The 26406-nt window shown below is 44.1% G+C and overlaps 1 protein-coding gene across 2 annotated transcripts in view; it reads right to left on the reverse strand.

Annotated features, from left to right (window-relative positions):
• Positions 1 to 15035: 15035 nt before the first annotated feature.
• Positions 15036 to 26406, reverse strand: part of AURKA (aurora kinase A) — a 239049-nt gene continuing 227678 nt past the window's right edge. For both annotated transcript variants that reach the window (XM_068264483.1, XM_068264482.1), the window contains 2 exons: positions 21488 to 21662; positions 15036 to 17412 (listed from right to left, as the gene is read on the reverse strand). In XM_068264483.1, coding sequence (XP_068120584.1) covers positions 17233 to 17412; positions 21488 to 21662 — 355 coding nt within the window. In that variant the 3' untranslated portion in view covers positions 15036 to 17232. The remainder of the gene's footprint in view (positions 17413 to 21487; positions 21663 to 26406) is intronic.

Consider the following 26406-nt stretch of genomic DNA (forward strand, 5'->3'; position numbering starts at 1 on the left):
GTTTTTAAAAACGCACATTGCAAAATGCAAACATATGCGTTTTTTCATGCTGCCCATTGACTTGCATTTTGTGTGTTTTCCGCAACGCTAGCGTTTCTGCCTAGTGTGTTCCCAGCGTTTGGCTTCTTTTCCATGGGCAGTTGAACTGTGTGCTCAGTAGGGATGATCAATGAGATGCAAATTGTTCTAAAATTATGCACATCCAGTTTGAAAATGAACCCAAAAATTTAACCCCAGGTTTAGGCCAGAAACCCACTAGGAGCGAATTCTAAGCGCTAGCGATTTGAAAAAGCTCTTGCTAATGCAATGCTAAGCGGGATTTTTATAAAATCACATCGCTCAAGTGGGATCACACCCATAGCATTACATTAGCAAGAGTTTTCAAATCGCAAAGCACTCAGAAAATTGCTCCTAGTGGGTTTCTGGCCTTAAATTGATTGGTCCATTTTCAAGTCATATACTCTTGCATACATTTGCATCAACTCAGAACTATTTGCACATCGGTGATCATCCCTAGCTTCAGCAAGCAGTTGCCAGGCAGCAGCAAACAGTTCTGCAGTAACTGCTCTTGGAAAAGGGGCCTCATGAAGCTTGGAAGTAGACCAATCAAAACGATCAGCTAATGCAGCTAATGGTGCGTGCACATATCCAATTTTGATTGGCCAATTCTACCACTTCTCTGCAGTACGAGATCTTACCTACATAATCTGATCAGTTGTCAAAGTCTGTTGGCCCTCATATTACATGGAAGTGAGAACATTGTCCAATTTAAAATTGGATGTGTGTACGGGCCCTAAAGCCTTGTACACACGTGCGAGGCATGTCACCCCCTTCAATCCCTGAGGCAACATGATTGCAGGGCTGAGGCTTTACAGAAGCGTCCCTTGAAGGGATGATTATTGGGATGCAAAAATGTCTGAGTTGATGTAAACGTATGCAAATTTTTATGCAAATGTATGCCGTTTGAAAAGTTGAACTGTGTGCTCAGTTTTAGAGGCATTTCATGGCCTATTAACTGTCCATGGAAAAGAGGCCTTATTTCCACGGGCAGTTGACAGGCAGTGAAAAGCCTCTTAGGGCTTGTTTCCACTATTGCCGTGCGGAATCGCCTGGATTCCACCGCTGATGAAATCGCATGCGGATGCGTTTCCCCATGCGTTTTTTGCCGCGATTTCGCTTGAGATTCCGCATAGGTGAGGGTATATGCGGCAAAAAACGCATGGGCAAATCGCAAGCGATTTCCCTATTAAATACATCGCATGCGATTCGCATGCATTCCACTTGCAGGCGAATTCTGCGGCTCTTTTGTGCGTTTTTTCACCGCTGAAAAAAACGCACCTCAACAACGCTACAGTGGAAACAGGCCCATCCTCTTGCATTACATGTCCGAATCCGCATGCGGATTCGCGATAGTGGAAACAAGCCCTTAAACTCTCAAGGTAGGAACACAATAGGCAGAATCGCAGATGTGTTTTCCACAGAACATAGTGGAAAATGCATATGTGATTCTGCCTAGTGTGTTCCTACCCTCACAACTGTTTGCTGAACACACAGTTCAACTGCCTGTGGAAATGAGCCCTAAATTGATTGGTCCATTTTGAAGCTGCATATATTTGCATATAAATTTGAATAAACTCATTAAAATTTGCATCTCTTTGATCATCCCTAGTTGCTATGTGAGGGAGGAGGGCTGATGGATTGCCACGGGAGTGATGTCACATGGTGGGCGGGGTGAGCATGCAGAACAATGCTCTAGGTCAGTGCTTGGCTGAAGCGATCAGCCGAAGGCAAGCAGTCATTACCATTTTCCTAGTTTGATCTAATGTGTACTTGCTTGCACACTGGGGCATTGCGTTACAGGTCCAGTAAAGATAGGAACACAACATGAATGAGACATACAGTGATGTATGCAAAGTGTAAGCTTCACAGCAAATGTATGCACACATCAGCCAATAATGTACAGAATGCTGCATGTCATTCCAACAGATTCTGCCACATCACTAATGCACCAATGTGATCATACCTATGCAAAATAACTGTATTGCGGTTGCAATGAGGTTATATGGGCAGTTACAATGCAAGTCCCCAATGTGCAAAAAGCCTAAGGGCCCATTCACACTAGAGCGTTTTGCCGCGATTTTGGCAAAACTTTCAAATGCTAGCGCTTTAAAGCACTAGTGTAATGAAACCCTATGGGCCCGTTCTTTTTTGGGCGATTTGCGCTAATTGCTGCAAATCACCCAAAAATGGCCAAAACCGCAAAACGCAAACGCGTTGCCTGCACCATTTTCAGGTGATCTCCCGGCGATCACGTTTCAGTGCTATAGAAGCGCTAAACGCGATTGCTGCAAAATCGCTGCAGTGTTCAGTGATTTTTCCGTGTGGTACTCTACTGCACGTCCTTTCGCACCTGCGCAGTAGAGCGGATACAATCGGGTTCGGCTATTTTTTCCATTAACCCGGAGTGCCGCTAGTGTGTGCAGGATCACAGTAGGTAAATATTTGAGGGCTGGATTGCCGGGACGGAGGAAGCCTCCTTACTGCAGGGTTGCTCGGGTAGTACTTTTTAAAACCCGCCCGGATCCTGGTACCCAGATATCTGGATCCGATTCGGGTATCCGGATCCGACTTTGTGGATATCCGAGTGAATTCGGATATCCGACTAAATTACCCGCAGGTACCCAACCTATTCGGGTATCCGGATAGAAAAACCGGAGGTACCTTTTCAAATGATTAAAAATCATTACCTCTTACTCACCTTTCCTTGGAAAGGTGGGTAAGAGGTATTGTCTTGTCTTCCAGGATGTCAAAAACACGCTTACATAATTTGGCCAGATATCGAACCCAGGTCCACTGTTTAGAAGGCAGCTATGCTCACCACTATACCACAAGTGGCTGGGAATCAAACTCTGGTCAACTAACATTACAGGCTGAAGCCAGCCATTTCACTCATCTCTTCAACTACAAGAAAGGCCCAGGAGTAGTCTTAGCTACCGTAATATCTATGTTACGGCAGGGCCTTTATTACACTTTCTCTTACAGGGCTATGGAAACCAATTTGCCCATGCGATAAAGCGAGGTGCAAAAATGAAATCATAACTAGCAGGGGATGGTTTTGATCCACCAACCTCTGGGTTATGGGCCCGGCACACTTCCACTGTACCACTCTGCTGCTGCAAAGGGAATGCTTCGTTGTCAGAAAAATGGCTAGCTGGGGTTTTCTTCGGACAACTGTTGAGCACAAAATGCAAGGCCATCCCTAGGTGGGCTTGAACCATCAACCTTTTGGTTAACAGCCAAATTCACTAACCAATTGTGCCACAAAGCCTGTATATAGGTCATGGCTGCTAAATGGCTATCTGGGGTTTTCTTCGGACAACTGTTGAGCACAAAATTCAAGGCTATCCCTGTGTGGGCTTCAACCAACAACCTTTCAGTTTCCAGCCAAATTCACTAACCAATTGTGCCACAAAGACTGTATATAGGTCATGGCTGCTAAATGGCTATCTGGGGTTTTCTTCGGATAACTGTTGAGCACAAAATGCATGGCCATCCCTGAGTGGGCTTGAACCAACAACCTTTCAGTTAACAGCCAAATTCACTAACCAATTGTGCCACAAAGCCTGTATATAGGTCATGGCTGCTAAATGGCTATCTGGGGTTTTCTTCGGCCAACTGTTGAGCACAAAATTCAAGGCTATCCCTGTGTGGGCTTCAACCAACAACCTTTCAGTTACCAGCCAAATTCACTAACCAATTGTGCCACAAAGACTGTATATAGGTCATGGCTGCTAAATGGCTATCTGGGGTTTTCTTCGGATAACTGTTGAGCACAAAATGCAAGGCCATCCCTGGGTGGGCTTGAACCAACAACCTTTCGGTTAACAGCCAATTTCACTAACCAATTGTGCCACAAAACCTGTATGTAGGTCATGGCTGCTAAATGGCTATCTGGGGTTTTCTTCGGACAACTGTTGAGCACAAAATGCAAGGCCATCCCTGGGTGGGCTTGAACCAACAACCTTTTGGTTAACAGCCAAATTCACTAACCTATTGTGCCACAAAGACTGTATATAGGTCATGGCTGCTAAATGGCTATCTAGGGTTTTCTTCGGATAACTGTTGGGCACAAAATGCATGGCCATCCCTGAGTGGGCTTGAACCAACAACCTTTCAGTTAACAGCCAAATTCACTAACCAATTGTGCCACAAATCCTGTATATAGGTCATGGCTGCTAAATGGCTATCTGGGGTTTTCTTCGGCCAACTGTTGAGCACAAAATTCAAGGCTATCCCTGTGTGGGCTTCAACCAACAACCTTTCAGTTACCAGCCAAATTCACTAACCAATTGTGCCACAAAGACTGTATATAGGTCATGGCTGCTAAATGGCTATCTGGGGTTTTCTTCGGATAACTGTTGAGCACAAAATGCAAGGCCATCCCTGGGTGGGCTTGAACCAACAACCTTTCGGTTAACAGCCAATTTCACTAACCAATTGTGCCACAAAACCTGTATGTAGGTCATGGCTGCTAAATGGCTATCTGGGGTTTTCTTCGGACAACTGTTGAGTACAAAATGCAAGGCCATCCCTGGGTGGGCTTGAACCAACAACCTTTTGGTTAACAGCCAAATTCACTAACCTATTGTGCCACAAAGACTGTATATAGGTCATGGCTGCTAAATGGCTATCTAGGGTTTTCTTCGGATAACTGTTGAGCACAAAATGCATGGCCATCCCTGAGTGGGCTTGAACCAACAACCTTTCAATTAACAGCCAAATTCACTAACCAATTGTGCCACAAATCCTGTATATAGGTCATGGCTGCTAAATGGCTATCTGGGGTTTTCTTCGGCCAACTGTTGAGCACAAAATTCAAGGCTATCCCTGTGTGGGCTTCAACCAACAACCTTTCAGTTACCAGCCAAATTCACTAACCAATTGTGCCACAAAGACTGTATATAGGTCATGGCTGCTAAATGGCTATCTGGGGTTTTCTTCGGACAACTGTTGAGCACAAAATGCAAGGCCATCCCTGGGTGGGCTTGAACCAACAACCTTTTGGTTAACAGCCAAATTCACTAGCCAATTGTGCCACAAAGCCTGTATATGTCATAGCTGCTAAATGGCTATCTGGGGTTTTCTTCGGACAGTTGTTGAGCACAAAATGCAAGGTCATCCCTGAGTGGGCTTGAACCAACAACCTTTCAGTTAACAGCCAAATTCACTAACCAATTGTGCCACAAAGCCTGTATATAGGTCATGGCTGCTAAATGGCTATCTGGGGTTTTCTGCGGACAACTGTTGAGCACAAAATGCAAGGCCATCCCTGGGTGGGCTTGAACCAACAACCTTTCAGTTAATAGCCAAATTCACTAACCAATTGTGCCACAAACCCTGTACATAGGTAATGGCTGCTAAATGGCTATCTGGGGTTTTCTTCGGACAACTGTTGAGCACAAAATGCAAGGCCATCCCTGGGTGGGCTTGAACCAACAACCTTTCAGTTAACAGCCAAATTCACTAACCAATCATGCCACAAAGACTATATGCAGAGCATGGCTGCTAAATGGCTATCTGGGGTTTTCTTCAGACAACTGTTGAGCACAAAATGCAAGGCCATCCCTGAGTGGGTTTGAACCAACAACCTTTCTGTTAACAGCCAAATTCATTAACCAATTGTGCCACAAAGCCTGTATATAGGTCATGGATGCTAAATGGCTATCTGGAGTTTTCTTCAGACAACTGTTGAGCACAAAATGCAAGGCGATCCCTGGGTGGGCTTGAACCAACAACCTTTCGGTTAACAGCTAAATTCACTAACCAATTGTGCCACAAAGACTGCATATAGGTCATGGCTGCTAAATGGCTATCTAGGGTTTTCTTCGGACAACTGTTGAGCACAAAACACAACGCCATCCCTGGGTAGACTTGAACCAACAACCTTTCGGTTAACAGCCAAATTCACAAACCAATTGCACCACAATGACTGTATATAGGTCACAGCTGCTAAATGGCTATCTGGGGTTTTCTTCAGACAACTGTTGAGCACAAAATGCAAGGCCATCCCTAGCAGGAAGGGTTGCATGGCCACCTAGCTTTTCATCCTTCCCACCCTTACCCTGGAATCTTCCAGACTTCAAATTGCTGTCCTTTGCTGTGTGTGCTACACTAGCATCATCATCCAGGGAGGCACATGATCTTTCTGATTCTGAAGTCTTGAATTAAATCTTGTAAGCAGTTTCACCATGTGTCCCACTGCTTTCATCTAGCAAATTAGGTAAATAAGCAAGCTCATTTTCCTCTTGGGTATATCAATGGTGCATGCTAGGCTGGCTTCAGTATGTAGTGCTGTCGGTAGTATAGTGGTGAGCATGTAATGCATGTAAGCTGGCTTTTGACATCCTACAAATCCGAGAGGGTGGGCAAGTTTGGCCTTTTTGCTATTGAACTTATAATTCAGATCCAGGTATCTGGGAAATCCACGGGTATCCGGATCAACCGTGAAACTACCCACAGATAGCTATCCAGATATCTGCACTACCCAGAATCCGGATAGGGTAAAAAATGGTTAGATACCCGGATTGACCCAGGTACCCGGATGAGCATCCCTTAGGACCCAGAGGCTTCCCCCTCCCAAAGCAAGTAGCCTCCAGGGGATTTTTTTTTCTTTACAGGTTTTCTTTAACCCTCCTGGCAAACCACCAGGGGGCAGCGCAGCAGTTTTTTTAAAAATCATGTAGCGAGCCTAGGGCTCGCTACATGATAGCCGCTGCCGCCTCCGGCGATCTCCGACCAGGAAATCCCGTTCAAAGAATTGGATTTCCTGGAGGGCTTCCCCCGTCTCCATGGCAACAGGTGGGATGACGTCACTGAGAGTCCTGATCCACTCCTCAGCGCTGCCTGGCGCTGATAGGCCAGGCTGCGCAAGGGGTCTAGGGTGGCAAATCGGCGCGGCGGCATGCACACGTGTAGCAAAAGCAGGTTACCGCCAGGAAGGTTAAAGAGAACCTGTACAGAGTAAAATTATTTTAAATAAACACATGAGGTAACTTCAAATCACCATTTTCTTCTGACAGTGATCCCGTCCAGTTCTGACAACATTTTGTCAGAACTGAAATATACCAGTTGCTGTCGGTTATATATCAGTTGCTGTCAGTTGCAGCTGAGAGGAGAACTGATGTGTCCATGTTTCCCTATGGCTCAAGTGGGCGATGTTACAGTTTAACTGTGTGCTGACCAGGAAGCTGTTATGGAGTAATGGCCCTTTTCAAAATGGAGAACAGAGAATTCCATTGATCACAGTGGACAAACAGGACGTAGGAGAGGAAAAAGATTGAAGCGTAGCCTACACAGGAGGTAAGTATGACTTGTATTGCAAAAAGGGTGTGTGCATCAAACATCAAGGGAACCCTTATATACCTGGCTTTGCAGATGAGGCCTAATTAGCTTATTCATGAGACACTGCTCAAGCAAATCTGCATTCGCTTTCGCCTGCCTATATGCAGGGTTTTGCCAACTAACTAGCCGCAAAATTTTTGCCCTGCGGGGGATTAGTTTGCGCAGCAATTAGCACTTATCCAGGATGGCCACATGGAGGCCCCCCCCAGTATCCCAGGAAAAGGGGAGCCAACAAGCACTCTCACTGCTCAGAGACTCTGTAGCTGCCCCCCTGGTAGGACCTACCTTATTTCATATTGCGGGCTGTCTGCAGCCTGTTTCCCCTTTGGGGTGTGGTGAAGTAGTCAACCCAGAGCTTTACAGGCTTGGGGTGACCTACGTTTCACCCCCCTTTCCTGTGGTGCTCAAAAGTTGGGCACTTTTGGCCTGGCATAATGCACTTGGACGCAGCACAAAATAAGGTAGGTCCTATCCTTTGGGGGGTGGGTGTAGGCTGCCCTCTCTGGCAGTGGCAGCGCTTGGGGGGGGCGCCAGCACTTCTCAACCTCCCCCACAAGGGGGGCGGCTACAGAGTCTGAGCAGTGAGAGTGCTTAGAGCTCTGTTGCCCCCCCCCTTTTCCCAGGATCCGGGGGGGCCCTTCACGTGACGATCCTGGATAAGTGCTAAATGTTGCGCAAACTAATCCCCCGCAGGGCAAAAATTTTGCGGTGAGTTAGTTGGCAAAACCCTGCATATCCTGGCATGCGAAAGCAAATGCAGATTTGCTTTGAGCTATGCCTCAATAATTAGCCATTTAGACCTTTTCTACTATACCAGGTATATAAGGGTTCACTTGGTGTTTGATGCACACACCCTTGTTGAAAATAAGTATGACTTGTGTATGCTTATTTTGATTTAATTTTCAGTTCAGGTTTTCTTTAAGTTAAACACCTGTGCTATATTTTGCCATGGCCCACTTTCAAAAAAAGAAATTAAAAAGTATGTATGTCAGTTAAATATTTATTTATTGATATTTGAGAAGTTAAATGAAGTTTATTGGCTTTACAGAAAGTGCAATAATTATTTAAACAAAATTAGGTAGGTGCATAAATTTGGGCACCACAAAAGAAGAAATGAAATCAATATTTAGTAGATCCTCCTTTTGCAGAAATGACAGCCTCTAAACACTTCCTGTAGGTTCCATTGAGAATCTGGTTGAAGGTATTTTGGACCATTTCTCTTTACGAAACATCTCTAGTTCATTCAGGTTTGATGGCTTCTGTGAATGGACAGCTCTAATAACTCACACCACAGATTTTGAACTTGTGCTACTGAAGAAAACCACTCATTCCTAAAATAGCAGCGCACCTCTGAGCGGACTCATGTGCTGGGCCTTTTGACTATAAAATTTGGGATTGCACAGATCTGATAACTGAAATTATAGCAGATTTGAACATTCCACCTGCTGAGCAGACTTATGTGCTGAGTCTTCTGACTTACATACTTGAGGACTGTAGTTGTGTTGATTTAAATCATATTGGTTGTGGTATTTTGAGCATATTGCTTACTATATCTCTAACAACCTTGCATCTAAGTGATAAGCCCACATGGGGGGGGGGCTATATTCTGTTTGTGTAGGCAAGCTGTCCTACTAGCTACAAAGATTGGTGTGAGCAGACTCCAAAGCCTGGTTCCCTCATGCATAGTCCACATTGGGGAGTGGCTGGCAGTGAACTGACCGAGAAAAAGTACCCATGCCTTCCTATGCTACAGATTTTGTGAATGGACCTATAGGAAGGCATGGGTAGAGCATTGCAATACATTCCTGACCTGCAGGATACTTTGTGAGTAGCGAATACATTTCCTTATCTGAAGACAGGATATGTTTCCACCTGGCAGGCACTGGGAAAACCTACAGAACACTGGAGCGCTTCTGCATTGCTACCCACTTCCACATAATGTGAACTCAGAGGCATAGTTAATGTTTTTAGAAGCATGGGGACAAAGACTATTTGCTAGAGAACCGAGGCACCAACAGGATAAAAACTTTAAAATTGCTAGGGAGGCAATGGTGGACTCACTTGTGGAAGGCAGACACGAACAACTGTCTGAATCAAACAATTGAATTTATTAAGAGTACCCCCAAAAAGTGATGTGTTTTGCAGGCAAAGCCCACTTCATCAGGCAATAGAATAGGGACACAACCCGCTAATTTTCGTACTAGTGATTGAGACACTAGCCGAAAAGATCCACAGCAATACAGAAATCCAAGGGGTAAAAACCAAAGATAGTTCCTGCGTAATCAATCTATTCGCGGATGATGTGCGACTGACACTAAGTGACCAACTCAGTTCCCTGATGCAGGTATGGAAAATTAAGAATTTTCCAAAATATCTTTCTATAAAATAAATGAGTCTAAATCCTTACTCCTAGGACTTAACTTATCAAGCCCAACAGTACAGACTATTTCCACACAATTCCCGTTCCCATGGACTAAGACAACCTTACTGTACATCGGCATACAGATACCTGATCATATAGATAACCTATATAAAGTTAATTTTCTTCCCCTTCTATCTAAATTGAAAGATTAACTATCACACCTTTCTAAATTTGAACTTACACCTTCTGGTAAAATAGCAGCTTTTAAGATGCAAACGCTTCCTAAAATAATCTATTCTGCACGCTCCCAATCCCCTCCAGCTTCTTTAGAGAAGCCAAAAAGTTAATTATCAGCTACATATTGGGGCATAAGCACCATAGATCATCTTACTCCTCACTCACTTTACCTTCCACTCTACGGGGGTTTGAGTTACCAGATCTATATAAGTACTACTTAGCATGCGTACTAGATATGTCCAGGCATTGGTGGAATAATCTGAATGTTAAATCTTGAGTGATGCTAGAAGCTACAAAAAAAGCCACCCATACTTTCTAAAAGACATAATTGCTGCCGAGACTCACCCACTATACAAGCCACTTACAATGCCTGGAAGTCTCTAGCGGAAATAGCCGACTTCCCTACTTCAGGGAAGGAACTAGACATCCCACTATCCGCTATTGCATGGGTCATTCCTGATTTCAATCACTCCCACTGGGCCAAACTAGGAATTCACCCCCTAAATGATCTCAAATCAGAGGGCAAACGTTTACCTTTCCTAACACTAACGACCAGATTCAAGGGTTTCAACAGATTTTACCACCAATATGCCCAACTGTCAAGTTGGCTCAAAGCACATCCTGTAAAGAGTTGCATTTTACCAACCAACCTAGTCCAATTTTTAAATGGGCCTCCACAGTTAAAAAGGGGGCATCTCTGCCTGGTACCAATTTCTGTCCACGCCTCATCACAGCCCCTTAGATAAATTTGTGAGATATTGGTCTACAGAATGTCATACGATGATAACAGTAGAGCAATTTATTAAAGCGCACTCGAGCCTGAGGAGAATGTCTAAATGTGTATCTCATCTTGAAATTTCTAGGAAACTATTCTGTAAATGGTACCTTACCCCGAGAGTTCTAGCGAGCTATTCAAAAGACAACTCCTCTTACTGCTGGGGGAACTGCCTATCTGTTGGGACACTATACCACAATGTGGGAATGCACCTAAAATACACTCATTGTGGAACACTGTATCCCAAATCATCTCCAGGCTCTCCTCCACCAGGAACCCACTATCCCCCGCCTTAGCACTATTCTTGATTGGGATAAATGAAATCCCTCTGCCATACAGGAAAGCAGTGGCGCACTTAATCTGCGCAACAAGACACCTCATTCTAACATATTGTCATTTGAATATACCCCAGCGATCTCCCAAATAATCCAATTAACCAGATGGAACACTATCTCCAGAAGATTGTCCCCTAACAAACCTACTCCCTACATCCCAGTAGACTGGAATCTGATTTTAAACTCTGTATTGCCTAGACACCTACCAATCCCATAACCTAAGTCAACACCCCAACATCAGAGCTTATTCTTACAGACTAATCTTCCCGAGATGATGCTTCCCACCCACCCACCCCTCCCCTTATCCTGTTCCGATTCCCAACTGCTAAGAGGCAAACTAATAAGAACCAACCCACTACCAAAAACTGTTCAGGTAGAGGTAAAGTGGTTCCCCTACACACGGAGTTAAAATTTTCATGTATTGATCTCCCTTGTGTTAGGTGCATATATGATGACACGAGGTGTATAAAGTGCTGAAACAACCTTTATCAAGCTACAACTAAGTGATAGTCAATGCATATGTTAAGATATTAGAAAACCTATTAGGCAATTTTGCATATATATATATGTGTTCACTGTATAAGCTTACAACTTATGACGAGACAAATCATTATGTTATTGTTGGCATAAAACTTCAATAAAAATTTATTAGAAAAAAAAAATAGGGGACAAAACAGTAGCTTGGTAGAAACCCGAATAGCGCCTCTGTTTTTATCACTTTTTATCCTGTTGGCGCCTCTGTTCTCTAGCAAATACACTGTGTCCACCCCTGGTGGAGGGGTGACCTACCCCTACCTTTCCGATCTACAGAGAGACATCTTAATCCTGAGTAAGGACAGGTCTAATCCTCACCTGCATTTACAGTGTTATAGTTATTTTGGTTGAAAAAAGACATACGTCCATCGAGTTCAACCAGTATAAAGTACAACACCAGCCTGCTCCCTCACATATCCCTGTTGATCCAGAGGAAGGCGAAAAAACCCTTACAAGGCATGGTCCAATTAGCCCCTAAAGGGAAAAATTCCTTCCCGACTCCAGATGGCAATCAGATAAAATCCCTGGATCAACATCATTAGGCATTGCCTAGTAATTGTAGCCATCGATGTCTTTCAACACAAGGAAAGCATCTAAACCCCCTTTAAATGCAGGTATAGAGTTGGCCATAACGACTTCCTGTGGCAATGCATTCCACATCTTAATCACTCTTTCTGTAAAGAACCCTTTTCTAAATAAATGGCTAAACCGTTTTTCCTCCATGCGCAGATCATGTCCTCTAGTCCTTTGAGAAGGCCTAGGGACAAAAAGCTCATCCGCCAAGGTATTATATTGCCCTCTGATGCATTTATACATGTTAATTAGATCCCCTCTAAGGCGTCTTTTCTCTAGACTAAATAAACCCAGTTTATCTAACCTTTCTCGATAAGTGAGACCTTCCATCCCACGCATCAATTTTGTTGCTCGTCTCTGCACCTGCTCTAAAACTGCAATATCTTTTTGGTCATGTGGTGCCCAGAACTGAATTCCATATTCCAGATGTGGCCTTACTAGAGAGTTAAACAGGGGCAATATTATGCTAGCATCTCGAGTTTTTATTTCCCTTTTAATGCATCCCAAAATTTTGTTAGCTTTAGCTGCAGCTGCTTGGCATTGAGTACGATTATTTAACTTGTTGTCAATGAGTACTCCTAAGTCCTTCTCCAAGTTTGATGTCCCCAACTGTATCCCATTTTGTATGGTGCTAGACCATTAGTACGTCCAAAATGCATGACCTTACATTTGTCAACATTGAATTTCATCTGCCATGTATGTGCCCATATAGCCATCCTATCCAGATCCTGTTGCAATATGACACTATCTTCCTGAGAGTTGATGATTCTGCACAATTTTGTATCATCTGCAAAAATAGCAACATTGCTCACTACTGCATCTACTAGGTCATTAATAAATAAATTGAAGAGCACTGGACCCAGAACAGACCCCTGTGGGACCCCACTGCTAACAGTCTCCCATTTTGAGTACGATCCATTGACCACAACTCTTTGTTTTCTGTCCATTAGCCAGTTCCCTATCCATGAACACAGACTCTTCCCCAGTCCTTGCATCCTCAACTTTTGCACCAGACTTTTGTGGGGAACAGTGTCGAAGGCCTTTGTAAAGTCCAAGTATATCACATCTACAGCATTCCCAATATCCATATTAGCATTCACTACCTCATAAAAGCTGAGCATGTTAGTCAAACAGGACCTGTCTTTAGTAAACCCATGTTGATGCTGAGAAATAAGATTATTTTCTACTATGAAGTCATGTATAGTATCTCTTAGTAACCCCTCAAATAGTTTGCATACAACTGATAAACTTACAGGTCTATAATTTCCTGGATCAGATTTTTTGCCCTTCTTAAATAATGGGAAAACGTGGGCTGTACGCCAATCCACTGGGACTCTGCCAGTTGCAAGAGAGTCACAAAAGATAAGATAAAGGGGTTTATCTATAACTGAACTTAATTCCCTTAGGACCCGAGGATGCATGCCATCCGGGCCAGGTGCCTTGTCTATTTTTAATTTATTTAGTCTTGCCTTCACTTCTTCCTGCGTTAAGTATTTAATATTACAGTTAGAAGATTGAGACTCTTCCGCCTCTGTAGTTTGCAACAGTGCTGTTTCTTTTGTGAAGACAGAAGCAAAGAAAGCATTTAATAAACTCTGCCTTACCTTGGTCATCCACCATTGAGTTCCCACCCTCATCCTTTAGGAGTCCTATACAGTCAACCTTTCTTTTTTTAGAGTTAATGTACTTGTAAAACTTTTTTGGGTTAGATTTGATATCCTTAGCGATTTGTTTTTCAGCTTCAATCTTTGCCTGCCTAATTTCTTTTTTACAATTTTTATTGCACTCCTTATAATTGCTTAGTGCAGCCTCGGTCCCCTCCTGTTTTAAGACCTTATAGGCATTCTTTTTCCTCTTCATTTTATCTTTAACCTTTCTATTCATCCATAGAGGCCTTTATTCCTAGACATTTTGTTTCCATATGGGATATACATACTACAGTATTGATTGTGTATAAGTTTAAAAGCTAGCCATTTCCCTTCAGTGTCTTCCCCTTGTAGTACATTATCCCAGTTCACCAAACTTAGTGCCTGCCTAATTTGAGTGAACTTTGCTTTTCTAAAATTCATAGTTTTAGTGGTTCCGCTGCCCCGTGGCCTATCAGTCACCAGATCAAACGTTATGTTGTGATCACCATTTCCCAAATGTTCTTGAACCTGCACAGTGGTTGCCTGAATGGTAATCCTTGTTGAGTATATACTGTATCTCACCGTTTATCATTTACACATTATCCTGTGCATACTACACTATATTGGGCTCTCGGTGTCTCCCTTTTATGGGGACAGTTTTTGTGCCCCCCTTTAGTAAATTGGCACGACCAGTGGAATGTGGGCATGGTCATGGGTGGAGCCAAACATAAAAATGCTGCAGAAGATTGCATTATCGGTAGCAAAATGTCCCCCCTTCCCTGTTTGGCTAGCCAGATGTACCCCCTTTCCTCCCCATAGATAGGTGTCCCCTTCCCCCTTATGGATAGTCATACATGCCCCCACTTCCCTATGCAGAGAGCAAGCAGAAGCTATAGAAGACTCACCAGCTCCAACCCAGCAACGAATGACGTAATCTCTCCACTGCAGCACCCCCAGCATCCTCTCCTTGGTAACAGTGGTGTCATGTGACAAGATAACTTTTACGAAGGAGATGACACTGGGCACACTGCAGGAGGCAGAAGGAGGGAGAGAAGTAGGGTCACTTCTGGTGGCCTGCGAGCCAACTCACAGTGCTTTGCCCAAATACCAACAGCCCCCCCCCCCCCATGTGAACCAATACTCATTTGCCCATCTCTGCTCCTTATACCATATACAGCATCCAGCATGACTCATGTAACCAGACATTTTTTATTTCAATTTGTAAAAACAGACTTTCTACACAGTTAAAGGGACAGAACACATTTATAAGTGAAACATAATCTTCAAACAAAAAGTAGTATTTACATGTGGTAGATCGGATGACCCATTCACAGATTCAAGCAGCTGGTCATTGGCTGCACAGGCAGCCAAATAAATACAGGAAGGCATTCATATCGCTATTGCACTGGTCATTCCAACCCTATAGAGTGTCGCACCTAAAGCTCTGCTTCTGACCAAGCTTCCACCCTACCAAACCTCCAGAGCAAAGCATGACCCACTGGTGGCAGCTGCAAAAGTCAAGTGGTTCCATAGTGGAATTAAACTATGTTTACAGAGTCATTCACCAATGTACACTCCTCAGATAAAGCCCCAAATCATCCTCGAGTCCATTAACCTCCTTAGCAGTATTCCAGACATAGGCTCAGGGTTAAAACCCCCCTGCTATTAATTGGTAATCCCAAGCCTGGGCCGAGGTGACAATTTGGCAGGATCTGCAGAGAGCACAGCATTCAGAGCTCACCTCCCCAGCACCCAACAAGCCGCAACCTGTCTTCTGGTCCTCAGCACTCTCACCTGAGAGATGGGGAGCATCTTTGTCACATAACAGATGGTGGTGATATCACCATAGAGAACGTCCCTCAGAGGACAGAAGGAAGAAATGCTGCACTGGTCTAGTTCCCAGAGAGGTCTATAGGAGGAGGATTGCCTGATCCTTCTGGCGTGATTGTTTTCCTGAATTTTAGGATCTAAAGCAGATAAAGATTGCACCCCTTTTAGGCCCTAAAATCCAGAATCAATCATTCAGCCAAGGAGGTTAAGGCATCGGAAATCTGAAGTGAAAAATATAAATTATGCTTTCATAAAAGCCTATGGAGAGGGGAGGCTCTGGATACCACAGAGCCTTCTCAGTCCTTCTCCCCGGTGAAAAAAAAACCTAAATGTTCTAAACCTACCACCACAGCTCGGGGAGCCATTGGAACTACTCGCCTCCCCAAGTACTTTCAGAGGAGCACATCTGTAGAGTACACGTACGTCCAGGCTTGCGCATGCACAGTACAGATGTGCTCGTCTTCAGACCTACTCTGATGCAAGTAGTTCCGAAAGTTTCTAAAGTAGTGCTGAAGACCTAGTGGGTAGCACAAGTTCAACCAGGGTTGGCACAGCACCATCGGGACGGAAGGAGGACCGGGAAGGCTCTAGGATATCCAGAACCCTACTACTTTAGATGTGTATAAAAAGGTTTATTGTTCACTTCAGATTTGCTTTGAGAAATTTTTTACCAAGTTACCAGCTAAGAAGCCAACTCATCGCTAAAAGTTGGAACCCAAACTGACAGAACCACCCCTCTGCACATGTAGTGACTGCGGTTCCTGGGGGCAGGCTACGGTAGAAACGGCCATCTGACCCACCCACTCTTTACCATGCATACATTTTCCATCTTAATCCATAAAATAAAAAAATTAAAAATCTAAGCACAGACTAGGACTAACTATCAGGCCGACTTTCACAGTGGGAGGTTGGATTCTCTGGAATAATGATGCAACAGAACAGAGCAAAAAGTAGTACAGCTCGCTATGGCTGGGTTGTGTTAATACAATGAATGTATGCTTCACTCCTACTGTGAAGGCATGCTTACCTGTAAAACTGTATGCAGTACATTACCAAACCACAACACTGTATGGTGCAAAGAGGTACATTCACGTTTGTTAACCCGTGTTGCAAAGCCGCCATTCTATCACAACACACCACCGTTAAGAGAGCCTTACATGGAAAGAACACACGGCTGTCTGACTGCCCTTTACCAGACATGAGAAGGTTGGTGATCGTCCAGCATAGACAAAGCTGTGACCTTGGCACAGGATGCAAGAAAAGGCATATCTGCCAACCTCACCCAGCCCTGGGCTTGCCAAGCGCTACAAAACCCTATCCAGCCCTTTCCTCTAGCTTGTGCAAGCTGCAGCTTCCTCCCCAAGACCCTATAAAGACTTTACATTCAGTGTATAATATTTGGATTTAAAAACAACCTTTTATCTTCTAATTAAGAAAATGTAATTTTGTAGCATGGAACTGATCAGGTGAACGCAGACTAGAATACTCATGAAGAGGTTTGAGCAGAACGGATGCAGGAAGCAGTGTAAGAGCTCTGTGGTGGTCCCATCCGATAAGTCAAGGTGCTTTGGCCGTGCTGCTGTCAGCCTTCCTGGGGTGTTTGGTAGAGTTTTGCACCACCCACGGGTGCTCCAGGACATCCTTAAGCGGCAGCCGCTGGTTGGGGTCATGTTTTAGCAGTTTTATGATGAGATCTCTCGCTCCCTCAGATACGTAGGGGGGAAACTGCAAGTCCACCTGCAACAAAAACAGACTCATGTCATGATTGCACAGACAGCAAACTTTCACAGTACAACCAAACTGAATAAGGCAAATCCTTAGAGACTGAAGCGAAAAAATAAAATTATGATATAATGAATTGGTTGTGTAGTACGGATAATTACCAGAACATTAGTAACAAAAAAATATTCATGATTTTCAGTTATATACTGGTAGTTTTTTGTTTTATAACATTGCATCATTCTCTAATATTAGCAGTCTACACAATACTCAGCATTCTAAACTTTACAGAGCAGTCTGAACTTTTGAACCCTTCTCTGCTCAGAAAAAGAAAATACTTTGTGTTCTGAAGCCTGTTATCTGGAGTGTTGCAGAGAGCTCTGACACTTCAGTTATCTATGCAAATTGCCATTGAGCTTCAGGACTTTCTTAAAGAGACTCACAATTTTCAGCCTTATTTCTTCTATCCTACAAGTTCCTATACATGTTCTAGTGTGGTCTGTCTTACTGCAGCCTTTCCTAGTTGCACAGTGGCTGTATTATCTGTTATATCTGTCTTTTTCAGGCAGGAATGTGCTGCTCTGCTTGTGATAGGATAGAAGCTATACACACCCTCTCCAAACCCGCTCCAGGCTCTGTATGAGTCACAGACTGAGCTTCTCTCAGCCTATCACATGCTGGTTAGAAGCCATGTCTTGTTTGTGCGGTTTCTGCCACTCCCTGCTGCAATCCTGGCTTGTAATTGCCAGTTTTAGGCAGTGTTTCCAGAGGGGCCCAGGAGAACATAATGAATAGAATGGTATGCTTTTTATAGTAAGAATTTTAGAGTACAGATTTAACTCTTCCTGTACTGGAAACATTAGACTTATGTCTCTGCTCCTAATGTTATTTCTTAGCTGTACTACACATACAAATCAATTTTTTTCTCACTTCAGTGTCTCTTTAAAGGACCACTATTGCAAAAATCAAAAATTTAAAAAACATGGAATCACATTCAAATACGAAGTACATTTCTTCCAGCGTAAAATGAGAAATTACTTTTCTCCCATGTTCCTGTCACTTGCAGTAGGTGATGGACTAGTGTAAAACCTGTTGGTTCTGTCAGATTTCTATCTCCTCATGGGGGATGCTCACAGTTTTCTTTATTTTCAAAAGCATTTTGTGAAAGTTGCTCCGTCCCAACTGCCAAAAAGGTGTACAGTGAGCAGGGAGGCTGGCAAGCATTTTTGTATAGACCCTTTTCAGGGAGTGTCTTTATAAATAAAGGCCATGCTGAGAATCACCATGGAGAGAGATTGTCTAGCCCAAAACCAGTTAATTGAAATTTGACAGAACCAACGTGAGTGCCAGCAATATAAGAGAAAAGCAATGTCACGATAGTGGTCCTTTAAAGAAAAAAACGTGTATGATTGCACGCCATCTGTGCCGCTACCCGTGGCTGATTTCATCTATTGACAGTGATGGGTCAGCTCTATGATTGCGCGCAAAATACATGCAGCAGTATGCAGTGCATCATACTGCTGTCAGTGCCTTTGATGCGAATGGCAGACAGGCTGTCTATACCCTTCTGCCATTCTTGCGTGTCACCACGTCATACGCGCTTCCAAATGCGCACGGAATCGCGTATGAGGTGAACGAGACCTTAAACCGCAAGAGACAGCTTGAGAAGGTTTTTACTGCAGGAAAGTTCTAACTCATTATTTCTGCTTTGTTTTATAGCTTAAAAGACAGTGTGGTTTGTAAACTGCAAGTATGACAGAATGATGCAATGTCATACATAAAGCAATATAAATGGAAAAACTATGAGACTGGTTACTGTAAAATTGGTACTTTTAGAACGGCGTTCATGATAAACAAGAACTCATAAAATGTATAGACAAGATTAAATGTTAAACAAAATGGCAAGATTTTACTAGCGGAACTAGGGATGGTCAATGAGATGCAAATAATTCTGACTTTATGCAGAATTATGCAGATATATGCAACTTTAGTGTTCTCCCCAGGCTTAAAGAGACTCCGTAACAAAAATTGCATCCTGTTTTTTATCATCCTACAAGTTCCAAAAGCTATTCTAATGTGTTCTGGCTTACTGTAACACTTTCTGCTATCACAGTCTCTGTAATAAATCAATGTATCTTTCCCCTGTCAGACTTGTCGGCCTGTGTCTGGAAGGCTGCCAAGTTCTTCAGTGTTGTGGTTCTGCTATGAACTCCCCCTTTAAGGCCCCTCTCTGCACACTGCCTGTGTGATATTTAGATTAGTGCAGCTTCTCTCTGCTCTCTTATCTTTTACAAGCTGGATAAATCGTCCTCTGAGCTGGCTGGGCTTTCACATACTGAGGAAATTCAGACAAGGGCAAAGCTGTTTGCAGGAAGAAAAGAGCAGCCTGAAACTTCAGTGCATGAGAGATGCAGGGGGAAAGAAACACACAAATGATCTCTTGAGATTCAAAAGGAAGGGTGTATACAGGCTGCTTGTGTATGGATGTATTTTCTATGTGTGGACATACTGTACATCAACGTACTTCCTGTTTTGGTGGCCATTTTGTTTGTTTATAAACAAACTTTTTAAAACTGTTTTTAACTACTTTTAATGCGGCGGGGAGCGGCGAAATTGTGACAGAGGGTAATAGGAGATGTCCCCTAACGCACTGGTATGTTTACTTTTGTGCGATTTTAACAATACAGATTCTCTTTAAGCCGGGTGCTCCACCCAGCTAATTTTGCTGAGCACCCGGGTGTCATCGGTTCACCTTATCCTCCTCCCCTGCTGTAAGCAGAGTTGCACTGGCCCTGCATTCTTCCCTCGCTCCCCACCCAGCTAATTTTTCTTGCCACCCGGCTGGAAAAAAAAAAAAATCTGGGGAGAACATTGAACTTGTGAATGGACCAATAAAATGAAACCTCGGAGGGACTTGAAATTTGTTTATTCAAATATGGACCAATCCCCAGTCAGTAATGTAATACTTTGAGGGAGGATTCACTCTGGTGGCTTCCCTAATCTTCTTGCACCCATCTGATCCTGCGCTGGGACACTCTGAAAATAGACAGTGGTGTGCAATATGGTTTGCGGATTCAATGCCCCTTAGTGTATAATCGCAGCCGCACTGCAAGTGCAAAGTACAGCCTGAGCGGTAGCATGGAACAGACCATGCATTGCTTTTCCTCCATGCAGGAGTGCTCCGTGCTACTGTGCAACACCTGTCTACTACAGACCAACATTTATACAGAAGGGAGCACAACCCTGATGAAGAGCATCCCAGCAAGCAGTGGAGGAGTCGACGAGGATAGAGGAAGCCTCTGACGCATCCTAAGGCTTACCTCCACAGTGATGAGCAAGTACATTAGAATTTGTTTGCTCGCATTATCTCATTTGATTTGCTTTACAGAAAGTAGCAGTGTGTGGATAAACGCTGCACTGAAGCAAGTTTTTACCAGCTTACAGAAATCACATGAAATGCGAACAAGCCTATTGATTTACATAGGCGGTCACAGCTAAGGCAAAGTCGCATGCAGGCAAAACACATGTGATGGTGCAAAGAGACTGCACCATCTTAATTTTAAAATGGACAACCCTAAACTGTGTAAAGCCAGGGAGCTCAGTTCAAACTATTGCATGCAAACCTGACCATAGTCGCTGGTAGACTGACGGGGATGCAGGTGCGCGATCAACTGCAAAACCCCACCCCAGGACTTTACACCTTTGACGTTAGGCGGTCCTGGGGCTGCCACCTTCCTGACGCCTATTGGAGTTAGGCAGTCGGAAAGGGGTTAAAAGGAGAAAAAAATTGGCAGCCTCCATATCCCTCTTACAGTCCTCCTTTAACAGATGGGCTTTTATTCAGATTACAAAACATCACATCAAACTCCTCCTCCCATGATCCACCAGTATCTTCCCTCCCACATTACACTGTGCAGCTAGCCTTCCCTCCCACAGATAAGAGGAGTGCGACGTACTGATGGGCAGCTGTAGGCTTTCATGGCCTGAGTTTAGACTAGTCAGTGAAAGATTTGCAGCTCAGTCAGCAGCTGATAATTTCCCCATCCACCAGTCAGTTCCAGATTCTGATTAGCATCAGTAATCGCCACATTACCTTTGAGATCTTGCGGTACGTTTCCTGATTGGTTTCTGCTTCAAATGGAGGTTTCCCCACCAGGAACTCGTAGCAGAGGACGCCGAGGCTCCACAGGTCCACCTTCTCATCATGCATCTTCCCTTCAATCATCTCTGGGGGTAGGTAGTCCAGAGTCCCGCACAGTGTGGTTCTCCTGGTAAGGCAGAGAAGATTGGAGAACAGTATATTAGGTGGACAAGCAGCATCTTCACAGCCAGAGTGAAGCCAGCAGGAGGCTCACTCCAGCCAGATGTGAGAAGCCATTGTCAGATGGTCCAAGACTTTATCCCTTAAAAAGGGACATGGCAGAAGTAAAGCGTATCACAGTCTCACAAAGCAGTGCTGTCTATTACATAATCCACGTTAGAGTGCAGCATCCCCCAGTGTCCCAGTCTGTCCAAATCAGCACAGTCGCACAGAGCTCCAAACTGAGCAGAGAGGGGCAGAGTCTGCTTCTGCATTAGAGTGACATCACTCCCTTGCCCACCTTCTCTTAATATATAGGCTACCAAGAGCCCTGTGGGTGGAGGAATCCACTACATCCAGATAAAGCTGCAAACACCCATCCGGACTGTCCCATTTAAATGGGCGGTTAGAAGGTATGGGTGCCAATAAGCACCACAAGAACATGAATCAGGAAGCAGATAGTACTGTCCCACTGCAGGGCTGCATTTAGCTTACATCATTTAGGGTCTATCAGTCCTTCAACCCAAAATCGGCAGCAAATAGGGATATTTGTCTACCCCAAAAAAGCTTAAATTCCCCCCCCCCCCCCTCAAATCCTCTCCGGTTATACCCTCTCATTCAGAATTACCCATCACTACACCACTAATTAAGCATCAAGTGTACTGACTAGTTTCATCCTACGTGACTTCACTACACCACTGCAAGATCACTTTTTACATTTCACACTTATGGTCAGAATTTGCTGAACAGTTTTACATTTGTGGTGCAGTGAATTATAAATAATTTAACAGGAGAGTATTTGAGTGTAGATTAGGGATGATCACAGATATGCAAATTGTTCTGAGTTGATGCAAATTGTTATGCATTTTGAACCTGGGTTTAAATTGGTCAATTTTCAAACTGCATACACTTTCATAAAAATGCATATTTCAGAACAATTTGCATCTCATTGCTCATTCTTTAAGGTGCGTACACACATGCGACTATAGTTTGAAATGATCGTTCCAAGCGACGATAGTTTTAAAAAAAAGCAACCAACGATCATTAAGTCTAACGACGGACGAGCTAGATCGTTAAAACCGAACGATCTAGCTTGGCGGTTTTTTTCCAACGACGATCGTTTGCAAAAGTAGTACATCGTTGGAAACTGTCGTTCGTACTAGGCTTGACATGCGCATTTCGATATTTCTCCATGAAACTTCTCATTTTTTGCGCAAGCGCAATAGTTGCTTTACGTGATGTAACGTTCATTCTAACGATCAGATCGTTACACACACATTTAAAAACTAACTTTACGTAGGTCGTTCTTTCATCAATTAAAAGTTCGTTCGTCGTTCTCAACGAACGATCGTTGTCGCATGTGTGTATGTAGCACTAGAGTAGATTTATGGGGACTGAGCAACAATACTGGTTTCCCCCTCCTCCAAACCACCAATCTGCTTCTGCAGGTAATCAAGAGATGGCATTGCTATTTATATATAGCAAAAAGCAGCAGAATTTGGAAACCAAGGTAGAATGTACCCAAGTGCATAGGGAGGGCAGAAATTGGATGATCTGTGCTTAATCCAAATCTCTGCATCCTAGGTGGAGGGTCCAAACCTGAAAAACTGATATTTATACAAGTAGTTATTCTTCAAAGCCTTCATCACATCTGCACTCTGGAAGTAAGTGGCTCGAATCAGCTAATTTCAGGCAGAGAAGTGCGCCGATGATTTGGGTACCACCATAGGCCGTACTGAGAATTATTTGGGCGCCAGCTATAGTCAGAGCTCAAATAAAAGGGGAAAAAAAAAAAACACACCAAAAAAACCCAAAACTGCAATAGCTGTGCCCTAATTACGCGTTTCCTCCGAGCTGCGACAACTCAGGAAGGAATAGGGGTGCAGTCTTCTGGTGTTACCCTGTGCCCAAATTTGCCCACCCCAGTTTGAAGCTTATGAGTAAGGCTTGCCACTGTAGTTTTCCATTTCCACTTATTCACAGTCACCTCATTCATTTGAAACAGCAGTATAAATAAAAGCAGTTACTTATCACTGGTTCTCATGAAGGCATCTTAAAGGTCTGTGGTGCAGTGAATTCTTAAAGGGGTTCTGTGGATATAATTAAAAACAAAAAACAATTACAATTGCACCCGCCCTAGGCTCCCACTTCAGTCTTCTGGAGCTTACTGGGCAGGCACAGTATGCGAAAACGTCGTACTGCACAGTAAGCTCCGGGAGATGTGAGCGGGAGCTAGGACGGGCGTGGCCGCAATTGTATTCATCTAGACATGAATAATTGGACTGACCAGCGGCAGGGAACGCAGGATCACAGGACGGCACGGGACATGACAGCGGCAGAGGGCCGATAGAAGCCCCAGGTAAAATTTTGTTTATAATTTTATCCACAAAACCCCTTTAATGAGAAAGTAAGATTTTCATGTAGGGAAAATAAGGCAATATATACTTTTTTTAAACAATATTCATTAGTGAGAGTTTGTCCATTGTTAATTTTCCTCCCCCTGATTTACATTCACATATCACTGGTGCCGACATCTTTACTGCTGGCAGGTGCATCGCTGCAGAATGTTTGCTCATGGAGTTCCAAAGCCAGGAGAAAATATACCTGTCTCCCAGAATGCTGAAAATTCTGCATAGCCAAATTTCACTGGGAGGGTGGGGCTACATACCAATGATTGTTTATGATGCTGAAACCAGGAAAAATGACCATGCATTCTACAGTGCCTCTTTAAGGCCAGTCAATCCCATTATGAATCCTGGCCTCAGCTTGTATTTAGTATGCAGCGACGCACTACAGAGATTTTCATTACTTAACTGAAATGTCATTTTTGTCATCTTTGGACCACAGAAAAACTAAACCGCAGCCTGAGGAGATTTAATAATCACTCTGAACACAAGACGCTTGAGCTGGGGAAATGGAATGACGCAGTGAGCCTGGATCATCAGGAGTGAAGCACACTTCAGCGGGGGACAAGTAAGTGCAGACCTCGCTGTATAATCAGACACTTCTTAATTAAGGATGTCCGCCTCTCAGTGGTGACTATTAACCCAGGCTTGGAGTGCGACAAGTGGGAAGAATGACAGACCTGATCGTGGCATGATCACAGCGTTCAATTACTAAATACACAGTCAATGCACCCTCCTTAAAAATGGGAACCCAAGGTGATTCTCATGGTAAAAGTGTAACAGACGAAGGGGAGTAAAAGTTTTATACATACCTGGGGATTCCTCCAGCACCCCTCCCCTGCGCAGATTGATCCCTTGCCACGGTCCAAAGCCTCACAAATTCCCCCCCCCCCCCCCCCGGTAGCAGCCCCATTCTCCGCAGCCAATCGGGTGTTATGCACATGAACCGCCACACCCACCGCCGGGACCGAGACAGGGAGCGTGCTCGGCCGCACTGCGCCCACTGATTGCTAATAATGGGGCCGCTACCGGGGGTGGGATCTACAAGGTTTTGCACCAAGGCAAAAGTGATTTGCACGTAGGGTGCTATAGGAAGCCCCAAGTATGTATACATTTTTTCTTCCCCCTAGTCTCAGGTACATTTTATAGCACTCCTGAAGTGAGAGGGATATGGAGACTGCCATGTTAGTTTCCTTATAACCATACCAGCTGCCTGGTCGCCCTGCTGATCTGGCCCCTGAATCAACCATGCGGCTAATCTAGTCAAACCTCTGAATTGCATGCTTGTTCAGGGTCTAATGTTAAAAGTATGAGAAGCAGTGGCTCTGCAGGAAAGCCAGGCAATCTGCATTGTTTAAAAGGAATGTGGGCACTGTAGAGGCCTCCTGTGTCCTCAGCTCTGCGACCCCACAGAAGATCCAAGCAGGAATGTAGCTCAGGTCGGCATCCACTGCGCTGCTGTCAATCATGCTCACATGGTCTGGAGCATTCTGCGCAGGTACAGTGGATGCCGATGTGGTGAGATTGGCATCTGCAATGGAGTCACGGCGAGGGACATGTCTGCTGCCAAGGGCTGAAGGAAGCCCCGGGTAAGTAATGCTCCGATTTTAATTTTCCCTGATTCCTTTAACCAGAGAACTCTCCCATCAGAGTAAGAAGTTATAATTTTGTAGCTGGAGAGATCCAGTAAGCCAAGTGCTGAGCGCCCCCCCTCCCCCCCCCAGCTAATTACACCCTACATCTGCTGATCACGCAGCAGCCTTTCAGACCCACTAAGCAGAGTGTTGAGCCCCCCCCCCCCCCATCCAGCTAATCACACCCTAAATCTGCAGAGCACGGAGCAGCCTGACATGGTCTTTTCAGGCTCATTCTGCTATTTACTGGAACTTAGCCAAAGCAGAGAGATTTCTGCACAATGGCAGCGTTTAATGTGCACAAAGTACAGGCCTATACCATTCCCTGTGGGAAGCAGAATGACCTCGTGAACAAATGAATTCACTGAAGAACAGGAGGAAAACAAAAAAAAACAAAAAAACACTCAAAGTTCAACTTTTTTTTGTAACAAAACAAAAACCTAGTGTATTTAAAGGGAACTTGGAATGAGAAATATATGGAGGCTGGCATACTTTCTTTTAAAGTGGATCCGAGAATCTTTTGCAGCCTTCATTTTTCTGCCCCTTCATATACCGTAGTTTATTGGGCATTCTCCTCCCCACACCATACACCCCCCCCCCCCCCAATGATTTTTGTTCTACATCCCCCAGATGACAGAAAGCAAGCATTTAAAATGTTCAACACTTTCACTGC

This window comes from Hyperolius riggenbachi, chromosome 12 (genome assembly GCF_040937935.1).
Source record: "Hyperolius riggenbachi isolate aHypRig1 chromosome 12, aHypRig1.pri, whole genome shotgun sequence".
NCBI classification, from domain to species: Eukaryota; Metazoa; Chordata; class Amphibia; order Anura; family Hyperoliidae; genus Hyperolius; species Hyperolius riggenbachi.